This window comes from Aplidium turbinatum, chromosome 2 (genome assembly GCF_918807975.1).
Source record: "Aplidium turbinatum chromosome 2, kaAplTurb1.1, whole genome shotgun sequence".
NCBI lineage: Eukaryota > Metazoa > Chordata > Ascidiacea > Aplousobranchia > Polyclinidae > Aplidium > Aplidium turbinatum.
In genome coordinates, this window is record NC_137473.1 from 40,757,267 (window position 1) to 40,784,564 (window position 27,298).

At 38.3% G+C, this 27,298-nt stretch overlaps 1 protein-coding gene across 3 annotated transcripts in view; it reads left to right on the forward strand.

The window, feature by feature from the left end:
- Nucleotides 1–27,298, forward strand: part of LOC145788076 (fibulin-2-like) — a 38,707-nt gene extending 11,409 nt beyond the window's left edge. For 2 of the 3 annotated variants that reach the window (XM_082599856.1, XM_082599858.1), the window contains exons 8-24: nt 6,228–6,352; nt 6,584–6,706; nt 7,962–8,034; nt 8,680–8,745; nt 9,008–9,070; nt 10,117–10,242; nt 11,442–11,579; nt 12,063–12,197; nt 12,402–12,530; nt 12,640–12,786; nt 13,248–13,388; nt 14,568–14,708; nt 16,773–16,898; nt 17,080–17,203; nt 19,216–19,369; nt 22,077–22,161; nt 25,372–27,298. In XM_082599856.1, the coding sequence (XP_082455982.1) occupies nt 6,228–6,352; nt 6,584–6,706; nt 7,962–8,034; nt 8,680–8,745; nt 9,008–9,070; nt 10,117–10,242; nt 11,442–11,579; nt 12,063–12,197; nt 12,402–12,530; nt 12,640–12,786; nt 13,248–13,388; nt 14,568–14,708; nt 16,773–16,898; nt 17,080–17,203; nt 19,216–19,369; nt 22,077–22,161; nt 25,372–25,511 (2,036 nt within the window). In that variant the 3' untranslated portion in view covers nt 25,512–27,298. Of the gene's footprint in view, nt 1–6,227; nt 6,353–6,583; nt 6,707–7,961; nt 8,035–8,679; nt 8,746–9,007; nt 9,071–10,116; nt 10,243–11,441; nt 11,580–12,062; nt 12,198–12,401; nt 12,531–12,639; nt 12,787–13,247; nt 13,389–14,567; nt 14,709–16,772; nt 16,899–17,079; nt 17,204–17,759; nt 19,195–19,215; nt 19,370–22,076; nt 22,162–25,371 lie in introns of those variants that run through there. The other variant, XM_082599857.1, reaches the window with a different exon arrangement.

Genomic DNA, 27,298 nt, shown 5'->3' on the forward strand with positions numbered 1-27,298 from the left:
GAGAGTTACCAAAACACCAAATATAAGATGATTAAAGTGAACGCAACCCAGAAGCTGGCAACTATAAGAAAACATTCTACTTTTTAAATAAAACCTTTCAAACGGCAATTGTGAAGTTCGATGATCCTTACGTAGCAACACAATAACAACAATTTTTCATGTGTGACCCTTTCATTTTTTAACCATTCTTGGTGGCAAAAATACCACTAGCTTTTTGTTATCTCTAAAAGACAATTTTGTATGAATTGAACTTTGAAGTGTTTTATGACTAAGTAGTTGTAGTTATAACGTATGCTGTACATTGCAAAGCTTGTCTTCGGTGATATGAGAAAAATAGTCATTGTTGTGTAATGTGTTATGTGGCAGTAGTTGTAAAATTTGATGAAAGAATACATGTAACCGTTTCATACTGATCAAACTGTAACGCGGTTTTTCCGTAAGAAAAGTCGCATAGCCATTGTTAAACCATATACAAGTCTCTGTTCCTCAAGTTGTCTATTCACTGCAAGACCTTAACGTTTGCGGATGAGTGTTTTTTAACAAGGCGATGTTTGTTTTGGCGATTCTTTGACCGTATTTTCGGAGATTCTATTAAAAGCACGCTATCAAAGCGGTCTCTTTTCTGGGTCGATTGATCAACAATAACACATCCTGCTGCATGGCCTGTGGCTTGGCGAAGAAATAAGAAAGCATTATGAGTCAAAGTTTTCTACAATACTTTATTGTTACACTGCGTCGGTAAAGGTCTGTGAAAGAATAACTCTGTTTACACTGTTACATCAATACCCTACAACGCAAGTGAACACTAATACGTGACAATAATAAGATATTTTAAAACGGCATCAATGTGAAGATAGCGGTCCGTTTGTTCTTGTCAGCAATGAAGGATACTGTCCAGGTGGAAGAGAAGATCAACCAACTGAAAGCGGACTTTAAACTTAGTTTACAGAAACCGTGGCTGCTTTGCTGTGGAACAAACACATAGGCCACAACAAGCAGCATCACTAGGTTTAGCATAACTCAAAAATAAAACTAGCCCACAAAGAAAGAAACTGAAAGTTTTCTCCTTTCACGAACTTAAAATTCCGTAAAGTTATATAATTGTAATTGTATTTTATGTTGCGTATTTAGATTTACAAAGTGAAGCCTCTTATAACGATCAAACACGTCAAGTTCATTTTTTTCTACTTCTATATTAGTTTACAAACCGAAGTCTGTAGTGTAACTGAGTTCATGTGTTGGCTTCCTTATCTTCCTACTCACTTCATTGTAATTCTTAATCACGGACAACAATCTGGGACTCAGTGAAGACTGGTCTGGAGTCGGTGAAACAAAGGCGCAACTTACCTCCAAAACAGATTCAACTTCACGGCAAAGGCCGTAAAAGCTTGGACAAGGAAAAGTGAAAAATACTTTGAAAACTTGTTACGTATTTCCAGAGGTGGGCAGTAACTAGTTACAAAAGTAACTAGTTACTGTAACTAGTTACTTTTTGAGTAACTGTAACGGTAACTTCGTTACTATTTTCCAAAAGTAACGAAACGCGGTAACTAGTTCCTATTTTAGCACTTTTTCAACAGTTACAGTTACAAGTTACTTTTGTATTGAAATTTTAGTTTTTAATTGCCGTTTATTTCTCTGCACGTGTTTGTGTCTTGTTTAGTGCGTGTTTGCTGCGTTTTGCGCAATAATGCATTTTTCTCGCACAGGTAGCGGCGCAGCACTGCGCAATGCGCATGCGCGGTTCTACTTTTGTTTTGTGGTTTGGTGGAGAAGGGTTGCCATATTGGCGAATTTATCGCCAAAGTCTAGAAATCTGGCGATTTTTTAAGACGTTTAGCTTCATATTTATGATTTGGCTCTTTTTTGGCAATTTTTGATAACTGATTTGGCTAAATTAATTGTTTTTGGCGATTAATCAATATGTACCAAAGACAGGCAAGACACAACAATACAACAGGGTTGAGCATTATAATAATATATTTTACTGTACATATTTACAAATGAGTTTAACAGTCAAACATTTTCGGTTTAACTTAAGCCCTCATCAGGAACCCGAAAATATTTATAAAAATGCAGTAAATTTCAACTTCTTGAAGGTAACTGACTAATGACTATAAGCATCAAGAAACACGCAGCGATTAAAAGCAATTTGTTGATGCTTATAGTCAGTTAGTTAGTTAGTTATCTTTAAGAAGTTGAAATTTATTGCATTTAGTGTAACGCTTGCAATGCCTCTAAAAAGATTGTCTGACATTAAAACCAGAGCAACAGCATTGCTGTTTGCTTGCCGTTGATGGACGTTCTTGTGGAAGCAATACAAACCAGATTTGGTCATTGGTTCGAGGACAGCGACTGCATTCCACCCACAATTTAGACTTATCCGTGTTTAATGCCTGATCATTAAGCGACAATGCTGAATGGAAGACCAAAATAAAACAGAACATGCTTCAAGCACTTGAAGAAGCAAACTGCTCTGCTGAAGAGGGGAGTAGCAGCAACACTGAAGTGGATGGTGGTAGGTAAAGCCACGGAGGACTTTTTGCACCACTTTTACGCAAAAACTTAGAAAAGAAAGCAATGCGCGTTGAATCTGTTACAGGAGTATTTGGAAGCGGACCCTGAGAACAAGTTAAGCGGATCCAGATTCACAATTGGACCGATGAAAAAAATGTTTTAAAAACATAACACTCCCATTCCGTCAAGTGCTGCAGTAGAAATATTGTTTTCATTGCAGCACTTGTTCATCACCAGACTTTATTCGTTCATTCCCGACGCCGACACACTCTCTATTGACCTGACACTACCAAGACAGGCATGGGTGCACTTCAACCGTCTCCGTACGGGCGTCGGGCTTTTCCGCTCAACCATGCACCAATGGGAAATGGCCTCTTCCTCCTCCTGTGAATGTGGTGCCGAGGAACAGACCGCAGACCACATCATTGATTGATTAAATCTTTATCCTCGGACTGGAAAAGCTTCTTGCAGAACTTAATCCTCGCATACTTGTAGACTAAAGGCTTTCAATCACTGACGCAGGCCCGGTCACCGAGATTGACAGAGTGAAGTTTCCGATTGTTGAAGTCTTGTTGGCGGGAAATTATTCCATCTATTAAATGCCACTAAATAGAGAGCAGTCCTCAACGTGCGTTGCTCAAGCGCATGCCCTGAGAGTCGAACCAGTGTCGCTTGATCTTGAAGCTTCTTCGTTCCAGAAGTGACGCGCTAACCAATTGAACTATCGGGGCGGACATCATCAATGACTGTAACATCTTCAAGCCACCTAACGGAGTGGAAGGTCTGCGTGTCATGAATGATGAAACCAAAGACTGACTGCTCTCTAGTAGCCTTCCAGTGTAGTCCGGGAACATTGTGAATCTGGGGCGGTAAAAGGATAGACTCTCGGCCCCAGAGGCTCACACGACGACGACGATTGGGCAAGGAAGGACATTTTAAAGCCCAAAAGGGCAGGCCTAAGTGACGAGCACTTTGAAATGCTCGTATTTCTCAAAGGAAATAAACATATAAGCCACTGAGTATTTTTTTTAAATAAAACCTTGTTGGTTTTGTATTTGTGCTGTTATGTTAGCATGGATGGCTGTAACACTATATATCAAACATTGCGGTTAAACTGGACTTGCATGCAGAGCTGGCCAGGTGCAGAATTTTATGTTCAGATTTGTGAGTAACTGAAAGTAACTAGTAACTGTAACTAGTAACGGTAACTAGTTACTTTTTAAAATCGGTAACTGTAACGGTAACTCAGTTACTATTTTGGCCAAGTAACTGTAACTGTAACTCAGTTACTTTTGAAAGTAACTTTGCCCACCTATGCGTATTTCAAAGAAACCCAACTTGTATATTTTTCTGTGGATTGTGAGTACATGACGTTGAAAGCGATACCCAGTTCTACAGTATTTTAGACTTTTTACAGACAATGTCAAAACTCAAAACCCATATCTAAAATTCTTTTAAGCTTAACGTGCAGGATGTCTTTACAAAAAGCATTCAATTATGCACGCTAAATTAGGGAGCTCACATACTTTATGCAAGCCTCTGGCTTATAAAGGCTTATTGCACTTCTGTAAAAAGTGCTATTGACCATTTGTGAGTGAACTCGCCAAGCTTGCGTTTTATAGTCTTCTTCCAGTTGCAATTTTGATATCAATTTACTAAGTGTAGCCACGTTTACTAAATACATCTTTAAGCGTATCTCTTCTATGGGCTAATCTTTAGTACCCAATCTAAAAACCTTAAGTATTTGATATATGATCCAAAGCTATTACCGGCTATGTACCATGTACAAACTATCCGTAATAACATCACAACATCAAATCGATTGATCTCAGACCGATTTAGCCAAGTTTATCGTAGTTTCGTGTTACATCACTTCACCGGTTTGGCAACGTTGCAACAACAAAGCAAATAAACATTTTGCATTCTTTTTGGTTGAATTGACTTAAGGTAAATACAAAATACATATCCGGCGCTTTTGGTATTCAGAGAAAGCAAAAATTACGTGATAAAACAGCAGTTGAAGTAGCAGTTCTGGTACCTGATAAGATCTCTATGGGCCGTGTTTCACTTCGATGGTCTGATGTTATGCTAAAAACAAAGTAAAACCTTGCTGTTTCTATCAAATCGTTTTAATATTTGCACTTGGATATCAAGTGTGCGACCTTTACGTGGAACAGGTAAACATTTGCTGCTGATATTTGAGTTCTTTAAGTGGCAGCAGCTCAGATAAGGTTTTGATTTATTTAAGCTTCTGCTATTTTCTCGGCCTCTCGATTGTCGTGGAGTTCCAAAGTTGTTTCCCTGCATGAACTTTGTACTGGCGCTTGGGAATCACACAATACGAGAAGCACATTCTCACAACTTAACAAATATTAAACTTGCTTTAAAGTTAAGCTCAGCTTATGTTTTTTAAAGGATTGAGTGGGGATTATTTTTATCATTCAGTGTCAAATTTTTTAAATCAGAAAAAATTAAAAAATAAGGAAAGTAACTCTCCCTTTGTATCCGACTAAACCCCTTCCTATAAAAGTTGTGTTGGCTTGACAACTGTTTTGATTATTAAGTTTTATATTCTCCTTGAACCCAGGTCGGCGAAATCTTTTTCATAACAAAATTGAACAAGACTGAACCATTGAACAGCAAAATTACTTTGCACTTTGCAAAAGTATGATGACAATCGAGTTCTTGTTGTTATCGCGCTACATCCGGGACTTCTTTACCCCACTTTAACTTTTGATTACTTCGTGTCAAGATGTCACAATAGATAGATTGCAGACTTTCACCAGGTTTATTTGCGAAGTGTTCATAACGATTGTTGACATGGTGTGGTCAACAGCATAGTTGGAAAATGAAGCTTGGTGAAAATAATAGTGTTAATTTTCCACTCAACGCAAATTATCGCGAGCTGAAGTGACGCAGCAGTCACTTGGGTGACAAATTCCAAGAGAACCTTCATTCTAGAATTGATGCCAGACAATGAGGACATCTTTGTTGATCGCTTTCGTGTGCCTTGGGCTAACCTCTGCCCAACAACCAGGTGAATTAAATTGCTTTATTTAAAAGCAGGTGGCATCATATAAGCTTATGCTGTATGATTGCAAGGCAAATTTATCTTAGTGAAGATTTCATAAGCGTAAGAAAAAATTTTCGGTACATCGGTGTTTTGAAATTTTTGTTGCGGACAATTTTCAAATTCAAAATAGCTTTGCAATAAAATAAAGTGACGCGCTCAACAAAAGACGGATTTGCTTCAACGAACAAAACCTGCTTCAGAAAAGTATGTCAGACGACTGCATAAAGAAGATATATATAAAAGGCGAAAAACAAGCGATTTAGACTTGCCAAACCAAGAACTGCAGGCAGCATACATAGCTCGTGACAAATAAGAAGAACTAGTAAAAAGAGGGAGTTTTTCTTGATGGTATTGTGTTTAGCTAACCACAGCGGTGAGACTTTCACTCACGCTAACCATGAGACTTCCATTTAAAATCAATACTGAACGAAAGAAAACATAGCGAAAATAGCGTGTTTCTAGCAAAAACGGTTTTGATTGTAAACTGGCTTTTGTTAATTGCAATGCCAATTACAATACGCAGGTTGATACAAAAGTGGAGCGATTACTTCACAAACAAAAACGCTGCTCCTGATTGATACTGTATAGACTTTTTTACAGTTGAATTTGGTTGAAACCATGTTTAATTTGTTTTCAGCAAGTTTCGAGAACGTCCTGTCGGCCTGTTGCTATGAAGGGCAGAAATGGGGAGCTTCCCACCAAAGTTGCATGGACATCCCCATCAACGTGAACTCATACAGTCAAATCTGTGGTGTTGTCCAGGTAATAAAATAATGGTGAAACTAGATGTGAAACATAATTGTGGCACAAATGAGAGGTTTTAAAATATAAGCTCCAGCTCATTGAGTAATATTCGCTTTATTGAGTGATGTTACAATTGCATACTACAATGGGAGTTGCCTATGGTTAGTTGGTTACTACTTTATATTTCTGCAACCGTGGTCTACGTCTGCATTTGAAACGACCGTTCTCAAGCAATCACGATTTTTGTAGGAAAAGTGCTGCAAGGAATTCCAAGGCCAGGAAAGCTGCAAATCTGGCATATCGACCGCGCGAAGCATGGCTGCTTGTGACGTTCCAAACCAGCCAGGGAAAAGTTGTGATGACGGATTCAAGGCGAGTTGTTGCGTAAATTCATTGTTGATTGATCACATCATAATCAAGTGCCGTTATTGTGTTTCGGTTTGTTTCACAATATAAATCTATAGGATCCGTACGAAATGAGGCATTGCAAATTTTACTTTTTACGATGAGGATATTGCAATTCAACATCACTTCGATATTCGTTTTTTTTTCAAAACTTTGGATCCTTTAATGTCAGCAACACAATCTTTCTAATTATGTCACATTTTATCATCAATCACGCTTTAATTGTCCGTCACTGATTGACAAGCGTCGAATGAAGATGCATGAAATGTAAACTTTTTATCACAATGCCATCTTCAATTACAGCAGCGCTAACTATCTGAAAATAATTACATCATTGTAAGATAACAACTAAAAAGAGCGTATCAGACTTCAAGTCGGCATGTAGCTATCAACCAACGCAATATTGATATCGTTGTGATCCCAAAACTAACTTTTTACTAAAAATTTCAGAGTAATATATTAAGGTTTGTAAATTGTAATAATCATAGTTTCGACTTTAGACATTTTCAAATCTCATATACTTATTTTTTCTTTTTTCCTGTATATTTTTCTTTTTTCTGTTAATCTAATCTAAGCCAGTTAAAACTGTCAAATAAGACACTCCTGATATCTTTATAATGGAGTTAGCACATTACCAGCATCCATCTTCTCAACCTATTAATCATGGTTCATTTTGGGCGCTGTGATGGATTGTGTGGTTGTGTACATTATTGCCATTATGGTGCAAATGTACTGACGGTGTAAATTTTAAAATCATGTCTGTTTGTATTTACCCAGACAAAGACTAGTTTTGACCCAGGAAAAACGCACTGTCGTCAATAAAGTGTTGATAACTTAAAACTGTATACTTCATGGAAAAAGTCTACCATTGTGAGGTTGTACAGAGAGTAAAGGTGTAGGATTAACATCAGTGTCAAATACTATTTATACAATGTTGTGAGAAAGTATGTTCTACAACTGGGTGAGAGTTTGAATGTCTGCATCGAAATTTAAATTTCAACATCTGTGTAAAGTACGAATCAACACTTCAGCTACATGGACAGATACGCGCGTACCCCGCTTTGCACCGAATTGGATTGTTTCTGTTTTGACACTATGCAGCACGTAAAGTTTGCCTGATTACACAATGTATTCAAATTAAAGATAATTTACTGATTTTTTTTGCAAAAATAAACTTTCTTTAGTTAAACGGATTGAGCTTAAAAACTTTTGTTTTTTACAGACGTGTTGTGATTGCTGTGCACTGGGCTTGAAAGCGTACAGCCTCTCCTTAGACTGCAGTATGGAAATTCTTGGTGAGTATTTGCACCCAAAAGTATGCTACAATACCTAACCTAGCTTGGAAAAGAGTGGTTTGGCCGCTGCTTAACGTAGACCTGGGTTCGGTCCTAGCCCTTTCGGCATATTTATAATCTGCAGGTCGTTGCAGCAGATGGAGTGTTTTGACCGGTGGACACCTTAAAAATAAGACAATTCTCCCTGTGAACCAGCTGACTGCAGTCCTTGTGAGCCTTCTAGCACTTAGACAGAGAATCGATTCTTGCTTTTGACTTTGTTTGGCAGTTAAAGAATAAAAACAAATAAAGGTAGCGATGAGAATCGAACTCACGTCATCAAAATGTGACTATCTCCCTAAACATTATGCCAATCTGCAACTATTTAATCGGTTGTTTAATTTACTTGATATCAGAAAGTTTGGAGAAATCGCTCACTATACCAGTATCACGTGGTTGCTGCAGCGACCTGCAGATTGTAAACATGCAGCCCGTCGACACCCAATATTATTATTTATACCAGTTTCGTAAGAAAAACGCGAGTTTTTTTGTTTTATTAGTGCAAATTTTGTCTTGAGCAGAAATAAGCCATCTTTGTCATTACTTTTATTATCAATGATTGCTGAAAAATGATTCATAATGACCACTAATTTTTTTTTTATTCAGGAGAGCCATGCAACAACGCCTACAAGCGCTGTTGTAAAGAGGGCAGGATGGTTCCAGACTCTTCTCGTAAGTTCCTTTTTCGTTCTGCGATGTGATTTGTTTTACTGCTATTTTATTTGCTTGTTGCACAGGTAGTCATCATCTCATTGTAGCGACTTGATAAACTTAATCCAAGTAAGTTTGATCTCTTTTGAACACATCAAATGCTAAGAAGCAATAGCCTTTCGTCTCTACGCTACATGAAGAATAAACTGCAAGACCATCTTTACGCTTCTACGATTCGCTTGCAGCTTTTTCAATAATAATCTTATTTTGCATGTTGTCGTAGTGCCGTCATCACCATCTGCTTCACCATCGTCATCCCCAACTGCATTAGGCCCATCACCACCAGGTAACAACTGTCACTTAACCACAGACCAATTTCATTAAAAGAGAATTGTCGAAATAGCGTTAGAATGCCACCCTGAATCGAATACCAACATTTTTTTCTGATCGAAACATAATACGCAGATTTCTACAGTGTTATCCTTTGGCTCAGTGCCGTAGTCAGAAAATTAGTTTTATTTGACATTGATTCAACGTCTGCATACTTTGAATCGATTTTTGAAAAAGACTAGCTGGGGTTGCGATTGACTTTGTTCATGCTTGAGCCGGTTTCCGCATATTTTCCGTGCATCTTACTTGACTTTAAAGGGGTTAAGGTTACCCCATTGTCGAGGTGAGCATCATAGTTGCTATGGCCCACTGCTACTTAATTAATCATCAACATTGCCTTATTTGGTCTCTATTTGCCAAACAACTTCCTGCATCGTGCTACCGTTTGTTGTTCTTGCGTCTCTGTCCTAGAAAAAGTCATTCATTGCCGCCAACATCAAATTCAAATATTTATTTAACAATTAACCAACCCAGAATATCTTTTACTGCAGTGACCTGGCGCGCTTCGAACGCTTCTGGAGCCAAAGTGCTATCTTTATAAACATTTTTTATCACCTAGTCGCAGACCACCCATCTTCCACTTCACTTTTCAGTGATAATTTTTATCTTTTGAGAGCTCATGTAATGTCACTATAATCCCTTTTTATCTCATAATGGTTTAGTGGCGATGCTACACTTAAAGCCTTGCACGCAAATTCTATCGCTTATTAACGAGATTTAAAAAGTTTATGGATTGTAGTACTTTGTCTCAAAGTGATGGATGAGTTGGGGCGAGCAATGTTAGGGATGGGAGGGGCAATATGTCAACCGTGAGCAGGCTAATTATGGAAGTATATTTGTCAACGTGTGGTTGTCCAGGTGTTTCAGAGAAACAAGAAGTTCGTGCAAATTCTCTGCCTGGGCGTTTACTTCAGTTTTCCACAAAAGAATGTGAAACCTTTAGAAATCTTAACTTTTACCTCAGTTTTTAACATTTTTCTTTATCGCATTATGATGTCACAGAGGGCACGATCCCACGGTGCGCCACACACAACAATTGCCCGCACGCCTGCATCGACACCGACGATGGCATAAGGTGCGATTGTTTGAGCGGCTTCAAACTTGAAAATGACGGGTTGACATGCACAGGTGAGCACGAACTAGCAAAGAGATTGTTCAAGTAATTAAAACAAATTAAAATAATTTTGTCTATGTCATCGTTTTATAAAAATATCACTTGTTTGGGCTCTGGCTACTTAGCAAAGTTTTTTTGTATAATATGTCAAGTCTATTCACGAGATTTGGTTTTACCAAACTTTTCAACCGGGGTAAATTCACCCCAAGGTAAATATCTAACAAGGGAATAAATTAATGGAAGCAGAAAATTTCTTGCTTGACAAAAGCATGGTCTTAAGCCACTCAAAAATAACTGGTTGGGGTAAGTTTGTTTCTAAGAAGTCTGTCGTAGCAAACGAGAGTAACAAGATTGAAAGTTTTTGTTTGAGGAAATAGGTCCTATTACAATCCTAGTTGCATCGAATTCTTGCTTTGTATTTATGCTGCTGCAGCTTACTGTTGAGATGTTTAAAATTGATCGCATCGATCACGATATATGGTTTTAGAGTATCGAATTTAAAAGTTAAGATAGACTTAAGTGAGGTGAACAAAACTCAACAAAAGCATTTGGATAAACAAAATCTCCTGCTGTTTTGCTGAAAACAAATCGCAAAACCTTGAGGTCTCGCACTGTATTTAAGCAAACGTCTCCACTTACAGGTCAATAATTTGACCCTTAAAAGTGATAAGCTAAAAAGGTAATGGAAAAGTGAAAGGACTGTAGTTTACTTTGCTTTGCAAAATAAATGAGCAGTAATGGTTCACATTACAGCAACTAATGTATTGATCACTATTCAACAGCACTGCATGGCATTTAAGTGACATGTGATTTAATTAAGTGACTGCAGTTTGAAAAGTTGTCGATTCGGCTCCCATGCGATGCACGGAGCTGTGTTTCGAAAAACAATTTTAATACAATGGCTGAAGGCAGGCATGAAGTTTAGCGTCGTTGCATTTTCGTTCACTTAATCTGAACCTTTAATCTCCAGATACAAACTTGCAAACAACAAAAAACAATACCTATCGAACGAAACAGGCATCAATACCTAACTTCTAGTGTAGCACAAACTTCTAACTGTCAGTCTCGTTGATCAGGGCTACGTCTGTGGATAATATTTGTTTTCGTCTAAGAATAAATATTGCTAAAATTATATCTTCATCTCCTATCAAAACCCTTCACGCATCGTTGGTGTTACTTTCACATCCAATTACGCAAATTTATGATTTTCCAGACATTAATGAGTGTGTCCTCGGAACACACAACTGCGTGGATGGACAGTTCTGCCTCAACCTCCTTGGAGGTTTCAATTGCCAAAGACTCATCAGTTGTGGAACCGGATATGAGCTCACTGATAAGAATACATGCAACGGTAAGCTATGTCACGCTCACATCAACCTGACGCACACTTATGACGTATGCTGTGATGTAATTAATGTTGTGACGTTTCATTTTTCAAAATTATTGTTTTCATTGCGAATTAAATATAGCGTCTTGTTGTTTGTGTAGTAGACTACTTTATACTTTACACAACCCTAGTTGGTACACGACAATTTTAATTGTAATTTGTTGCGTCATATTCTGCATTTATTTTATCGCTAGGTAGCAGTAGGCTATGTTATTCTTGATGACCTACGTAGCAAATGATAGGCACAATTTTTTTTCTCAATCTTACATTGCATCATACTTAGTATATCATTGAGTTACTCACAAGAAACATCTACTGTTTCGTATTCAATTGCGTTAGTGTTACATAATTCTTCACTGATTACGCTGCTAAAATGTTACTAATTATGTTTTAACCCTTTACTGCAACAAGCGTTTCATATAACGTTTGTGTGTTTTTTCCATACAGACATTGATGAGTGCGCGTTGGGTCTTCACAACTGTGAAGCTAGGTTAACTTGCGTTAACATCCGAGGATCTTTCCGATGTGTTCCGAAACTGTGCGATGAAGGCTATTTCACTGACGCCACTGGCGGCTGTATAGGTATGTCATACGCGTATCTCGCTATTATCAGCGCATCTGCAGTTGATTTATCACTAAATCTTATGATGCTTTTTCACATTTTAAGAAAGTTTACTGTATGACTTTATGTGACATTCTTATTTTAAGCGAAGGTTCTTAGCGATTGCTTCACCAAGAGCGATGGAATCATAAAGAGTGATTATTTCATCGCTTTGTGTCTTGCAGACATTGACGAGTGTCGGGCTGGTGACTTCTCGTGCCCACCGCGTGCTCGTTGTGAGAACACGATCGGGTCGTATTCTTGCCAGTGTCCACCTGGACTGACGTTCGACAAGCGCGGTCACTTATGCCAAGGTTTGTTTATACGTCATTGTCAACCCTCAGTTGTATTCAGTAATCTATGCTGTGCTAGCAAACTGTGTTACGTCATTAGTCGGCATTCAGTGGTGACGTCACTTTGCAGACATCAACGAGTGCGCATTGGGTACGTCAGAATGTGATGTGGGATCGACGTGCATCAACACAGATGGAAGCTACACTTGTCTTGACCCCCCTAAACTACAATGCGACGCCGGATTTGAACCCAATCCCATATCCACAAGATGCATTGGTATGTCATGTGGCAGCGTTCAAAGGACGCTTTTGATAACTTACGATTGCCACACTCTAGGGAGTCTAGACTGTAGCTTGTTGCATTAGGTAGCTTTTAGGGTAACTGAAAACAAAGAAATTGAAGTATTTCCTTTAAAGCATTAGTTCTTGTCTTCGTTTCGAGTTTCAGGTCAATATCAGCCTTAGTGAACAACTACAGTGTATTTGAAAATACCTATTTGAAATAAATATTTAAAAAAACAAAAATACAATGTTTTGTTTGAGAAGTTCATTTTGTATCGGTGTAATTTTTAATTTCGTTTTGTTTAAAATCACGTTTTTTCATAAACAATTTTTGCCAGTTTGAACCACTTTTCTTGGAGCAAATTTGCAACAACAGAAAGTTTCAAACAGCGCTTGTAGCTTTGTAGTTTGCAGTACACATCTGTACCGGTAACGATTTTATAAACACTTGCGCAGACGTGAATGAATGCACCCGGGGGACACACACGTGCGCCTCTGGATCAACTTGCATCAATGAGGAAGGCAGCTTTCGATGCCAGGATCCTATTCAGTGCGAACCAGGAACTCGACTCAGCGACAATCGCAGAAGCTGTACCGGTGAGTATGACGTAACAACTGTTGATTGGCTGCAAGTGGCAATGCGTAACGAGTTTGAAAGGAATGTGCTGAAGCATTGCGTTGCAGATGGTTTTGCATTCTTGTTGCATTCACTGTTTAATTAGCTTAATCCACAAGCTAACTTTCTTTGCACCAAACCTAATCTAGTGATTAAAACTGTCGATTACTGATCCATAGGTGAACTTAGTGTAAACTGATCCTTAATTACTGTAACTAATCAAAGAGTTAATTTGTGATACGAAACTTTAACATGGCGAGAAGAAAGTTTTCCCTTTTTCTAAGTTGCAGTACTTTTTGTCAGACTCTTTTCAGCAGGTTGTCGTGAGAATAAAGTCAAGAGTTTGCTTCTTGTGTTGCAAGGTGAAACAATGGCAGGGAAGAAGAACATTTTATGTATTCATGCCTGAAATTCAGCGCGCCATTCTTATTGCTAAACAGGCGTGGTCCAATTGCAGAGTCACTGGATATCTTTTGCATTTAATTTTGCCTGCACGACAAGCTTCTGAAAAGAGTCAGACGAAAAGTGCAGCAATTTCGAGCAATAAAAACCTTTCTCAAAATTAATTGGCCGCTCAAGTACTCCTCTGTGGGACGTGGGTGCACCCAACATTTTATCTCAAAGCAGGCGCGGATTTATGGGGGGGCCCGCCCCCCCCCCCGAAATTTTGTGAAAAATTGTATGTTTCCGCATCAAATGGTTTGATATGCTTCTAAACAGCTGATATTAGTCCCTCGGCATCACAATTGATGAAAATGGTTGTTTTAATGTCTATTTTCTAGCATATCGTATATGTCGTAGTATCATTGTTCATATCTGTTTAGCTTTTTCTTTCTTTTTAATTGATTTTCAAATTTTCTGGCTCCCCCCGAAAAAAACTCTTAGATTCGCGCCTGTCTCAAAGTAACAATGATTGCAGTGTCTCACACTTAAAACGATGTACAAGTCATGAAAGCCAACATTTATAGTCAGTAAAACTTTTTATTCTGCGCTTTGTAGATATACAGCTGCCTGCTTTGTGAATAAATAAAGTTGAACGGTTATGAAAGCAAATCAGATGAGTTTCCCAAAATTACAAGACATGTTTGCCGTTTTGAACTTTGTTTGTTTTTGCTGAAATAACTGCTTTGTAGAAATTCATCGTTATCGTTATGCTGCAGACATTGACGAATGCCGAGAGGGAGGAACAGATCTTTGTGGACTGGGGGGAGCATGCATCAACACATACGGCTCCTATAAATGCGAGTGCGCAGTTGGCTTCAGACCTACCAATTCTTCTGGACCAGGAGCGATATGTGAAGGTAAGGCTGGTTGGCATTTACTACATAATATCCCAGCCAGAAAAAGATTATTTTTCTTACATAAATTCAACGTCTGTAGACATTGAATTACTGCGAGAAAACAAGTCAAAACTCAGTGTCAATCAAGAACAAAAATTACATCCAACAACAAACATTATGAGAAGCATTTTCGTAAAAATGTGGCTTCGTAAGGCAAAGTACAGCTTTAGTATCGTCTTTACTAATCTTTTGTATGCAAACAAACACAACACAAAATTTTCATGATAAAGTTGACGCTGCCGTTTCTTAATTTCTGTTCCGGTTTCTTGTTGTTATTAAGAATGAAAAGTTACACAATGATCCTTTATTTATGATGCATTTGAACAATTAAATATAATAAGTAAATAAAATCAGCTAGGCTCGGAAACTTGTATAAGTTATTGATAAAGGTTTCGCCTCCGTATGGGCAACTTTTTCAGCATCTTTTTTGAAATAGAAAGTATTTATATTCAAATACCTATTTGAATAAGAATCCCTTTCACAAGTTTTCGAATCTGGCTAATTATATTTAGTTATTAAGTTTTGGGTTTGATTCTTCTGTAGAGTGGTTCTTTTCGTTGTGAATTATACTGTACTGTTACGGAAGCGATATGTGTAAGGTTTAAATGAGTGGAAACCACTGGGCGACAATGTAAATATCATTCTCGTTTAGTTTTTTATTACTCCGAACCAACTTGAACGGTGCAGTGTCGCATTGACTTTGATGGAGTGTAGATTTTGCAAATCCACTTGTGCTGAAGTCTGACCTTAGTTCAATAGCAAGTTTACAATATTTTGAAGGAAATGGTTAGAGCTAATTCCGTCCATTCAAAACATTTATAAATAACACCACTTGCACAGTTTAATTATGTCAGCATAGCTTTGAGCTTGCGGTAAACAAAATTTCCGGAATGGACTATAAATAAAACCTTTCAACCCACCGCCATAATGCTGCCAACTTAACGTTTTCATTGATATTTCCGCCTTATCCTGATATTTCCGCCTTATAGTGATGCTTCAGTTTTTATCAATTTTTCCATCTTTTAACTTTCTAACATAAACATTGTAGTTTTCAAAAGTTAAGCTCAAAGCTCCAAGATAAAGGTGGCATAGCTAGTAGACTTGAGGTAACATTAACAATACAGTTGTATCTTTCATGTAAACAAAAATACACTTTAAATATTTTCTTTATGATAACAATGGCAATGGCAATGTCTTTGTTGAATCGTTTTTAGCCATTGTTTGAAACGCGTTCTTTAACAATCCATGTCTAGACGTTAAATAAATTATCTTGGAATGCTAATATTGGTTTGTGTAAGCATCACCTAATATTAAAAAGTCGTAAAATAATTTTATATCTCACAATACTCTTGAAGGCGTTTACAAATGTGGTTTATGACGCACGTTCAAGTCTTGGTGACGTGAAATGTTAAGCGAAAAGCCCATTTTTTAATTTTATGGTTTGTTGAGAGAACAGCGTAGATTTACTATTTGCGTCACGAAAGCGTAGCTGATAGAAATCGGACCTTTGGTTTTTAGCATGGAAGTTTCCGAGTTGCTCAAAAAATGTTCCGCTTTTAATCTATATTTTTTAAAGTATTTCACAAAGAAATTACTTGGTAACCGGATCAACCTTACAACACCAATCAATGAAAACGATTTGACATTACATCTTTTTGAAAAAAATGGGGCAGCCCAACTTAACGAGCTCTCTGAGCTGTGGTGATGAAATTGACTGGAGGGAATGTAATTGGTCTTTTATCAACCTCTTTTGAGAATTGCTTGTTGGCAATTCTGCAAGTTTTAACTCGATTAAATTTCGTAAATGTAGTGCAATTAAAAGTAATGTAATTATAAGACATGTATATAACTATTACAACAAGTCTAAACACGAAAGACGCTTGCCTTCCAAACTGGTATTCTTGTATGTAAATAATTAATAAATAAAAAATAACAGCCATCGGCAAAAGATTTTTTTCTTCTGGATTGAATGTTTTGAAACATTTACAAATTGCAACAAGTTTAAATTATGTTTGTCTTTCACAGATATTGATGAATGCTCCATTCCTAAGGGCAACAACTGCATGTACAAGTGTCAAAATAACCCTGGCAGTTACACGTGCGTGTGTCCAAATGGGTATAACTTAGCTGGATTCGGACAAACTTGTGAAGGTAGAAAGAACACAAAGTTCTTCTTTCATTTCAAATTTAGTTTTATGTTGAATACTTACACTTTGCTTTTGTATTTTATAATTTTTAGGGGTTAAACAAATCTATTTTTTTCATTTGAGGCAATTTTTATCAGCTCTATGGTTAGAACATAACTTAATTTACTTGATTTTTGATGTTTTAGATATTGATGAGTGCCAACTGAACCGTGACTCATGCTCAACGTCACAAACCTGCTTCAACACCAGAGGGAGCTACAGATGTGTGGAGTTGGAATGTCCAGAACGTTATGTGAAATTATCGAACCGGTAGGTGTCTTTAGAAAACAATAATGCCTAATACCAAGTCGCTATAATGCGGAAATTGTTTTCATTCTCTATCTACCCCATTGTGGTTGAGTGTACATTTTCCTTATCTCAATTTCTAGTTTGCCTTCAATATGATGGAGAGATGTTGGAAATTGAACGCTCGGCCGCACCTTTATACGCTTATGCCAAAACATTTTACAGATATTTTACACGTTAAAAACGTGTATTCCAATACATTGTTTAAGTTTACTTTTTGAATGACAGAAAAGTGACGATAGAAATTACAAAAGACAGACAGACAAAGGAAAATAAGTCTCTGGACATTTTAACACAAAAACACAAAAAATAATAATTTAGTTTAAAAATATAATTTATTGTGGTGTACTTATACGTTTTGCAAGTTTGGGATGTGTTTATCGGAGCACTTGTTTAGATTTTACTAAACTGTATGCTGTTTTTATTTGCATGTTGCACTTGCTTGCTGTCTTCTGTGATGCACAATTGGATTGACACACGAATTTGGCTGGAAATCGACGCTTTGTTTCCCGTCGAGCAGACGCTGTATGCGCCAGTCTTGTCGAAAATCAAAGGACAAGCGAGCGTGTATCAAACTTCCGAAGCAGATTTCCTTCCACAATATTACCGTAGCTAACAACACGAGAAAGGATAAAGCGCTTTTCCGAATGAGTTTGGCCCGGGGATTCCCAACGGATCGGTACTACTTTTTCATCACTGAAGGAAATGAAAGTCGAGCGTTTCGCGTCACAAAAAAGAGGCTGAAAAAGCGACAAACTGGAATTATTTACACCACGCGAAAACTCACTGGTCCTCGCGACTACGTGGTTGATCTCACCCTTAAGCTCTATCGTAGGCGACGATGGGCGACATTCATTTCCAGGGTCTACTTGTTTGTGTCTGAATTTACATTCTAGTGATTGTAAAAGCATGGTTTAATCGCGAGCGCCACCTAGGAGAGACATAGCTGGAACGCCACGGTTGTACAAGCGAGGAAGTTCACATCAATGTATATAAGTTCCATTTTAGATTTTTTACTGAAACAGCATATGATTTCGTCGTCGTTTTTTTGACACGTTTGCACGTCACTAATTACGTCAACACCGCACCGGAACAGTGCAGAATTGGTTTAAATTCTTCACCTTACGCATTGGCAAGTGTGCACAGAAGAGCGGTTACCAACATTTGCAAAAGAGCACTGGACGTGGTCTGCATTGGAGTCAATGATCTATACTTACTGTATTTCTTTCAAATAACACAGCACTTGTGTTTATCAATTTGTCAATAAACAATCTCAAAGGGTCGTCTCTTTGCTCTTTTGAAAATATTGTTTACTTTGGATGATTTTTGTTGTCGTCAATTTTTCTTTAAAGATGTTTGACCCATAATCACTGACACAAATCTGAAGCAAAGTAGTGTCAAGTTCACAAAATCGTTGCCGTTTTTATGATTGGATGTGATGTGGCGGATTGTAATGAGTTTTTCTTTGCGTGTTTGAAAGAGGCTACAACGCCTTTACGAACTTATTCTGTATCACACAGTTTCAGCCCATTTTTTAATTGGACCCTGAATCAACTGGATTGATTCTGTGACTCGATTAGTGTTTGACGTCAAGTGACACAATGTAGCCTGCTGTATATGCGACCATTTTCAAAATTTTTCTTTTTCTCTTTTTTTGTTGGATCAACTTCGGAGTCATATTTCTAGAAACAAACAATTTTTTGTTATGTTTGTCGAAACCAGGCGAATTATAAGCTAGTAATTCTTCAATTATAGGCTACTTTCAATGATAAAATAAAATTATGTGATTGCAGTTTTCTTTTGCTGTAAATAGATTCTCTAAGGAACACTCATTATACAGTATAACCAGCCACTTGACGGCTGCGTTTTTTTCTTTTATGACGTATTTATTTCTTTATTCCATTGTCGCACGTTTTACGCCACATGGTGGTGCCAAATAAACTTCAAACACTTTACTGCGTTTTTAACTGTTCAAGTCGAAAGTCTCTGGTGAAATGTTGGAATCGAAGGTCAAGTCTTTGCCTCACTTCATTGTGCACACCCAAAGTGAAACTCTACTCCTACCTTCACGTTTATCTCCCCACGATCGAGACCCTCCAAAGGCCAGAACTCCTTCTCAGGCTTAACAAGGTTTGTATTTTTGAACTTTAGATCAGAACTAATCTGAAACTAGTCTAGTCAAGAGGCTACTTCAGGGGTTATCAAACCACAGCCTGGAGGCCATGTTCAGCCCACTCAACCCTCGTATTTTTCAAGGAATGATAGCTTGGTTACCGTGGCACTAAATAAAAAGCGCATTATTATAAGTTTAAGCACTGAATGCTGAATCATGTTCACACAAAGAAAAAGCAAATGAAATGATAGGTGACGCTTTTTTGTTTAATTTGACGTTTCACGTTCTTATTTTCGTTTAAAGCTTCTTGAATATCTAAGAGCTTTGACAAAGAGCCACGTTATTGTTGAAAGATATGCTTGTGGACAGAATTACAATTACCCCTATTTTGTTCAATACGGTCTGAGCAGCAACCTATATACTGATTCAACAAATTGTGTGTGGATATTTCATGCTGTATACAACAGCTGTCACGTTCGGTTATTGCTGAATAAAACTTACCCTTAGGAGCAAAATGGTATCTATAGTTTGGGCTCTTTATTTTTTGATTAAAACTTACCCTCTTCCTAAAAACTCCAAATTCACATCACCAGCAATTAATTTTTTTTAAACAAAACCAAGAGAGAACATTAGGCTAAGTTTAGTTACAGCTAGTGCATATTGTAAATTATAACAGATATCATTGTCTCTTACAGCTTATAACAGGATGACCAAAAAAAAAACGGGCCCCAACTCTAATTAGGCCCCGTTTCTTAGTGTTTCGCCCGAATGAAATGAAACTTTGGTTATAACTAGTTTATTATGTTCAAAACATCACATCAAAACACTAGGGTCTTTGGCCTTTTTTTCTCCGTTCTACAGCATGTGTTCTAGATGGCCTCAATTTACCTCCATGCATTTCTTGAGGCGCAGCACGAAGTTGTCCATGACGTTCTTACAGACTGACTTGGGAATGGCTCTCATGTCCTCCCTGATAGCTTTCTTGAGTTCCGTGATGGTTCTGGGTTTCCCTGCATACACTCTGTCCTTAAGATAGCTCCAAAGGAAAAAATCTGGGAGGCTTAGGTCCGGCTATGGGGTGCCCACACAAAATCAGTCTTGAAACTGATCACTCGGCCTCCGAAGTTTTCTTGCAGCCAATCTCGGGACAGGTTTGGTTTGAGAGAACTTGCCCCGTCTTGCTGGAACAAGAACTTGCTCATGAGCGACGGGTAGAGGGTCTGGAGCTCACTCTCGAAGGTTTTGAGGACCTCCACATACCGCTCCTTGGTGACTGTCACTGCTGCGCCAGATTATTTGATGAAGATTGGTCCGATGATGCCTCTGGCCAAGATTGCAGCCCACACCATGGACTTAGAAGAGTGCAGGGGCTTGGTGGCTATTTCAGTGGGTCTGGAGGACCCCCAGAAGACATTTGTCTTGCAGTTTTTCTTTCCATCAAGATGGAAGTGGGCTTCATCTGAGGTCAAAAGGAGGTTAAGGAAACCTGGTGTCTCCTCGATCTTCTCGAGCATCTTGACTGCCATAGCGCTCCTCTGCTTCTTGTCTGAGGCTGCAAGGATCTGCATTGTCTGTATTCTGTATGGGTAAGCCCTGATATCGTTCACCAGCACTCTCCTTCAAGTCTCACCGAGACAAATCGAGAGACTGACTTCGTTTACGCACAGATTGTTTCGGACTCTGCTGGAGAGACTCTCTCACACTTTCGACCAGCTCGGCTGTCCGCTTCTTGGGACGTCCCGAGTAGCCTGGACGGTTCTCACTAGCAGCGTTGAGGTTCTCCACAGTCCCATACTTCTCGAATCGGTCCACCCAGTTCTGAATTCTGCTTTTGGATGGAGCCTTTTCACATTCGAACTGATGCATAAAACTGTGCTGGGTTTTCTTAAACGAGCTTGTCTTGTAGTAAAATTTAACACAGTGTATTCTTTGTCCCAGCTCCCACTAGAGTCTTGGTGTACTCAGGGTCGTTGATTCTGCCATGTCCTATAAAATAAGGGCAATCGGTGAATAAATCCAGGAGATATGACATAAATTGTAAGCGGGGCCCGTTTTTTTGGGTCACCCTTGAGCAGACACACTTTTTGTTTGGAATTTAATGTGCTTTACGTGTTTCTTGTTTCATACAATGTCCAAAAAGTTCTACTAGTTTTTTTATGTTGTTTTTGTCAGTGATATTCACTGTAGATTGACAGTTTGTCTTAAAAGTTAACAAGTAACAAAGCAGAAAAAGCATTGTTCCTGTGGAGCAAACGTTAAGCACGTTAGGCTAAGCCTGGAAGAGATTACTCAGAAAATGAATAACTTTGGTTTTAGGCTACTCATAAAGCAATGAAAGGTTTATGTTGTACGGTCTACCTGCCATCAACGTTGAACCAATTTTAATCAGCCCAATTTTAATTGGTTCAACGATGCCATCTACCTACCCATTACTTTTTTTAGAAAGATGCAGATAGGATTAAACTTTTACAATCAATTTGCGGATTGTCTCCAGGAGCGTTGAGGGGATAATTTGGGCTTAGTACTAATGAGAAGGGCCTGGGCCTCCCAAACAAGACATCTCTAAAAAATAAAAACATTGTACGCGGCGTTTTTGTTCAGTTGCTTGGCTTCTGGAAAGATTCCAGGCTCTTAATTTATCCCGGGCCCTGTCCAAAGGTTCCCCTGGATCCCCTGTCCATCCCATTAACTGTTTCACATCTAAATATTATTTTTTAACTTCAGAATCGTTTGTCTCAAGATTTCAGCACGGAAATCGTGAGCGGAAATGAAGAAGGAAAATTCGACCTGATTAACACTTCAACAGTTGGTACGTAATCCCATCGATGGCGCTGTATACTTGTATAGGCCTAGTAACAATCGAGTAATGGATTAAAAAGAGTTAAAAAAATCTTGGATTAAATCAATTTTTTTGATATTTTAAAATCGGTCATTTTATAGCCTAATATCACAAAATATTGTGATGAGAAATGGTTAGCCTATCAAACAAGGTACAATAGCCTACAACAAATACAATGTTAACCTCAATAGGCAATAGCGGGTCAAAGTGGGAGCGGGGCACTTAGTCACATGGTCAAAACAAAACACATGCAAACTTTTTCTGTTTTTGAAAAAAATTTTCAGTTCTCAATCACATTGCAGTCTATTAACTTTTTGCCAGCGGTGTTGGGGCACGCGCAAACCTGCTTCAAATCAACAGCTAACTTGTGAGGCACGAGTTTGCTTGTGCTTATCAAAACAGAGAAAAAAGACATTGCTCCGAAGTAAAAATATTGCTCACTCGATTGGATTACGTTCAGGCCCGGATTTAGGGGGGCAGTTGCCCCGGGCCCCCCCACTTTTGAAGGGCCCCTCTATGTGGAAAAAAATGTGATTTTTTTCCTTTTGGCCAGTTTCTGCAAAATGCTGTGCAGTACTGGACTGATGCTACTGTGGACGTAGAGATGGTTTTTTTGCACGGGGGCCCCCCGATCTAAAAGTGCCCCGGGCCTCCCATCAGCTAAATCCTGCTCTGATTACGTCAACAGTTTAATTTACCTATTCCAGTAGTGACAAGGATAAGACCTATAGGCTTAAAGTTTGCCTTGAATATTGACGGGCAGTGGATCTCAAACCTTGGACAGCTTCACCGCAAAGGGATTGAATTATCAAAAAATAGCCAAATTTTGGAGTGGAAAATGGGTTTGAGAAACCCTACTGATGTGGTACTCGTCGAGTGGATTTTCTAAATTTTTCTGTTAGGTAAAAACACGAAAAACCCAGACTAACTTTTGTGCGCATCGTGTTGTGATATCATTGTGAACAACAGCAAGCAGAATAACAGTAGCTTTTGTAACAAATTTTACATGAAATATTTGCAGATAGCCTATGTTAAGTGTGCAAAATCTTCTTTTACTCAAACTATATCTTTTCCCTGAATTACCATAACGGCTATTCAAATTCTATAGTTATTACAGAATAATTTTAAGGTAACTTTAATGTTAAACTACAACTTTCTAGTTCAATTTTTATAGAAATCTACATTCGCTGATTAATTATATTGTGAATAGTAAACAAAATATATTATTGGACCACAAAATAGGAAAATGCAATTAGAACGAGGTAAACGTTTTCAAAATTTACAGTGGCAAGCCCTGCAAACCGCATCCTTTCTGTCACTATTACCACTTTCTTTATTAGATTTCAGTTTTTACACTGTCCATTCCTTCTTGAAGTTTTCGCTTTGTCGATATTTTGGTATCATCTCAAAGTTTTGTTGAAGATCCACCACTATCAACAAGACACAGGGGCGTTGACAGGGAGGTCTAGGTGATACTTTTGGACCCGGGACCGGAATATTTAAGGGGCCCGGATTAAAAAATTCTCCTCGACTTCAAGCATTATCAAGATCCTAATATAATCAGATCTAAAGGAATTTCCATCAGAGGTTAAAACAGACATTTCAGCCGTCAGATGGTAAAGTACCGGGCCCCCTTCTGGGTACCGGGCCCACTTCAGCTTTCTTGTGGTAAAATAGCCACTTCAGCCACCAAAAAGTAAAATAAAAATTTAGTCTAGTAGGCCTATGGTGATTTCCCTAACCATGAATATTACCCGAAACACGAATTTCAAAATAAACAGACTAATGTTCGTTCAAACTCAAAAACTGAAATGGCACAGGTAAGAACATTGCTATCCCTATTTCTGCACTAAAAATTAGTCAAAACCGCTTTTCAGATCGCAGCAATCAGCAAATGTTTGACCGAGGCCCAAACACCTTTCCCAAATCAAATTGAAAACTTTCTGACCGTCTGCACTACCTTTGCTGTAACTTTTCTTCTGGTGAGCCTAGAATAACCAGTGAAGCATCAATGAAATCGGGAAGTAATACTTTAGCGCCATGTGACAAATAATAGTTCAAAAAAGCAACCGCTAGATAAAGGTAGTAGGTTTTGCGGTTCAAAACATTTTAAGATTGCGCAAGATTTGTTAAATGACCATCCTTAAACGACATCAATAAAAGTTTGTACACAACCTTTATATTCATAACGTTGTTGATGAAGGGGGCCAGAAAATAAATTAGTACCGGGCCCGAGAAATCCCGTCAACGGCCCTGACAAGACATAACGAAACGAAAATAATTTAACTTTTCAAAATTGATATGAATGTTGATAACGATTAGTGCAGCATAAACTTCAAATTATGCAAAATCGCGATGGTAGAATAAAGCCAAAATTTAGTAAAATAAAGTAAAAACATAGAGCCAATTAAAATAGCCGTTAATATTATCAAGGTTTAACAACTACACATTGTTGGAACTTGGAACTGTTTTCTTTTTTTAAGAGCAAGCATGATCAACATAGCCTACTTTTTGATCACATCAATGCGACTCTTTTGATTAGTATTTTTGTTCACAACCCAGACAGCAAAATGCGTCATGTAAAAATGACGGATTTTGTATCTGGGAAGTCGCTTTTCTTGAAAGCAGTGGCGTAGCCAAGTGGGGGGGGGGGGGGGGGTGTTACAACCCCTCCTTTGGCACGCGTGTGACGTCACGATATTGAAAATGATTTTAAACAAAATTGCATTAAAAGAGTAAGTTTTGCCAATACCAAACATCTCAGCCAGGAATTAGCAACCAGAAAACATAGAGACTTAGCTTTATTTCCGAAAAATGCCGAAGAAAACATGATCTTATCCTTTTGCTATGCCACCAGACACCACCATTTTACAGGAATATTCGTAACCACATTTTGTTGAAAATGCTCTCAGAATGCACCAAATTCAATATAATTTTTCAAAAGTTTCTGGGGGAGGTTCACCAGACCCCCCGCCGCTGGGTTGTTATAACTCCCCTCTTTCAAAATTCCTGGCTACGCTACTGCTTGAAAGCATAAGCCAACTAGACGTGATACTTAGTTAATCTTGGCTATGACTTATTCGATATTTAACATTTATACATTCCAAATAACGTTAAACTTTGAGTAAATTCCTCATGTGTAATGAAAGCCTTTAATAAATGACGTTTGTGACATAACAGGATCGTTGCGTCTGATTGGACCTGTGAGTGGACCTTGGGAGACAGTGCTCGAAATTGAAGCAAAGGAATCTTCGAAAAAGTACGGGCGACAGCGAAAGATGGTCGTGGTCTACGTGTATGTTTCCGAGTTCGCGTTCTAGAACAGAAATCAAGCAAGCTGACAGCACTTTGAAAACTGAAACTTATCAAAATGATCGAACCTGAATTGTAAAGCACCTTTTGAGGAAAAACCCTCACGAGAACTGCTCAACAAGCTCCAATGTCTTTAGGGGCATAGCCCGTTTGTTGAACACAAGTTGCTTCGATTTCTAAAGTTGCTGGTTAATATTTTGTTGTGGATTGGTCTAGCGCAGACATGGGCAAACTACGGCCCGCGGGCCAAATCCGGCCCGCCGGCTCTTGTATTCTGGCCCGCCGGATGTTATCGACATGTTGCAAGTTTTATTATTGTGAAGTTTCAATAGGAGGATTAGATACCTCTTGTCTCTAAATAGCGATACAATGTAGAATGTAATCGGGAAAGAATGTAATCGGGAAAGCTGATGAATTTCCTGAGCTGGAGGACAGAGATTGGCTCTGTGATTTTGCTTTTTCTGTCGATATATTAACACATATGAATGAGCTGAATGCAAAGCTGCAAGGGAAAGAACTCTTCGCTCACGATATGTACACAAGCGTTACGGCTTTCAAATCAAAATTGGCTTTATTCTCAGCACAAATGTCCAACAATTCTTTTGTTCATTTCCCCACATTACTGACGATGAAAGAAGCCCCTAAACATGCAAATAAATACAGCAAATCACTAAATGATTTGCACCACGAATTTTGCCGTAGATTTCTTGATTTCGAAAAACTCCAAAAACCATTTCAGATTATTTCGGCTCCACTTTCACAAGTCGCTGCAACAGCACCACAAGAACTGCAGTTGGAATTGATCGATCTTCAGAGTGACTACGTTTTAAAGGAGAAATTCGAAGCCCTGAAGCTAAATGAGTTTTACGCATCGCTAAGCAACACCAGATTTCCAGAAATTCGAAAGGTGGCACAAAAAATGCTGGTATTGTTTGGTTCCACATATATTTGTGAACAGACGTTCAGCTTGATGAATTTTAACAAATCTAGCCACAGGTCTCAGCTGAGTGATGCGCACCTCAAATCTATCCTGACTATCGCCACAACCAAAATGATGCCAAATTTCGATGCTTTGGCAAAAAATAAAGCTTGACAATCCTGTCAGACGTCGTATTTAAATTCGATTTTGTTTTTTGGTTGTATTTTTCAGTTATTTGTTAATTTAATCTTCCGTTTTTTTTGTCCCTTTGTTATTCGTGTGACAAACTATATGTAAGTGGCGGCTCGATCACTTGGCCCGCCAGTCTAAGAACAAAATAATTTTGGCCCCTAATTCAAAAAGTGTGCCCACCCCTGGTCTAGCGCGTCTTGACATAGCAAGAAAGGGACGTTCTATAAATGTGGAATCAACAGAACATTCAATACTATTTGCATAGCTATATTTAAGCTTTACATGAAGAATTCGTATTTACGATGGCCAAAGTCAATTACAGCATAACAAAAAATACACATTACTAAACGACTTTTTATACAATGAAATGCCAGTGTTAGTTTAAAATAAAACGTTCATTCAGTAACGATTGTTTGGGCAAGATGTTACTCAAAACCAGTACACAAAATATAAAACACAAAATATAACAAGAGTTGTCAATATCGTTCTGTGGACCAACGTTCTCGGCTAAAATGCAGTGATTTTTGTTGCGGCTTTTTTATGACATGTGATTGTGTATGGATGTTTAAACAACATAAAAGTTAGAAAAAAAATCAACTAAACATAGCAAGCTTTACTACACGTTTCTTTGCGTCTTATCTCATCTCAGTTTTCTTGCCTGACGAATCAGAGGCCATCAGGCTA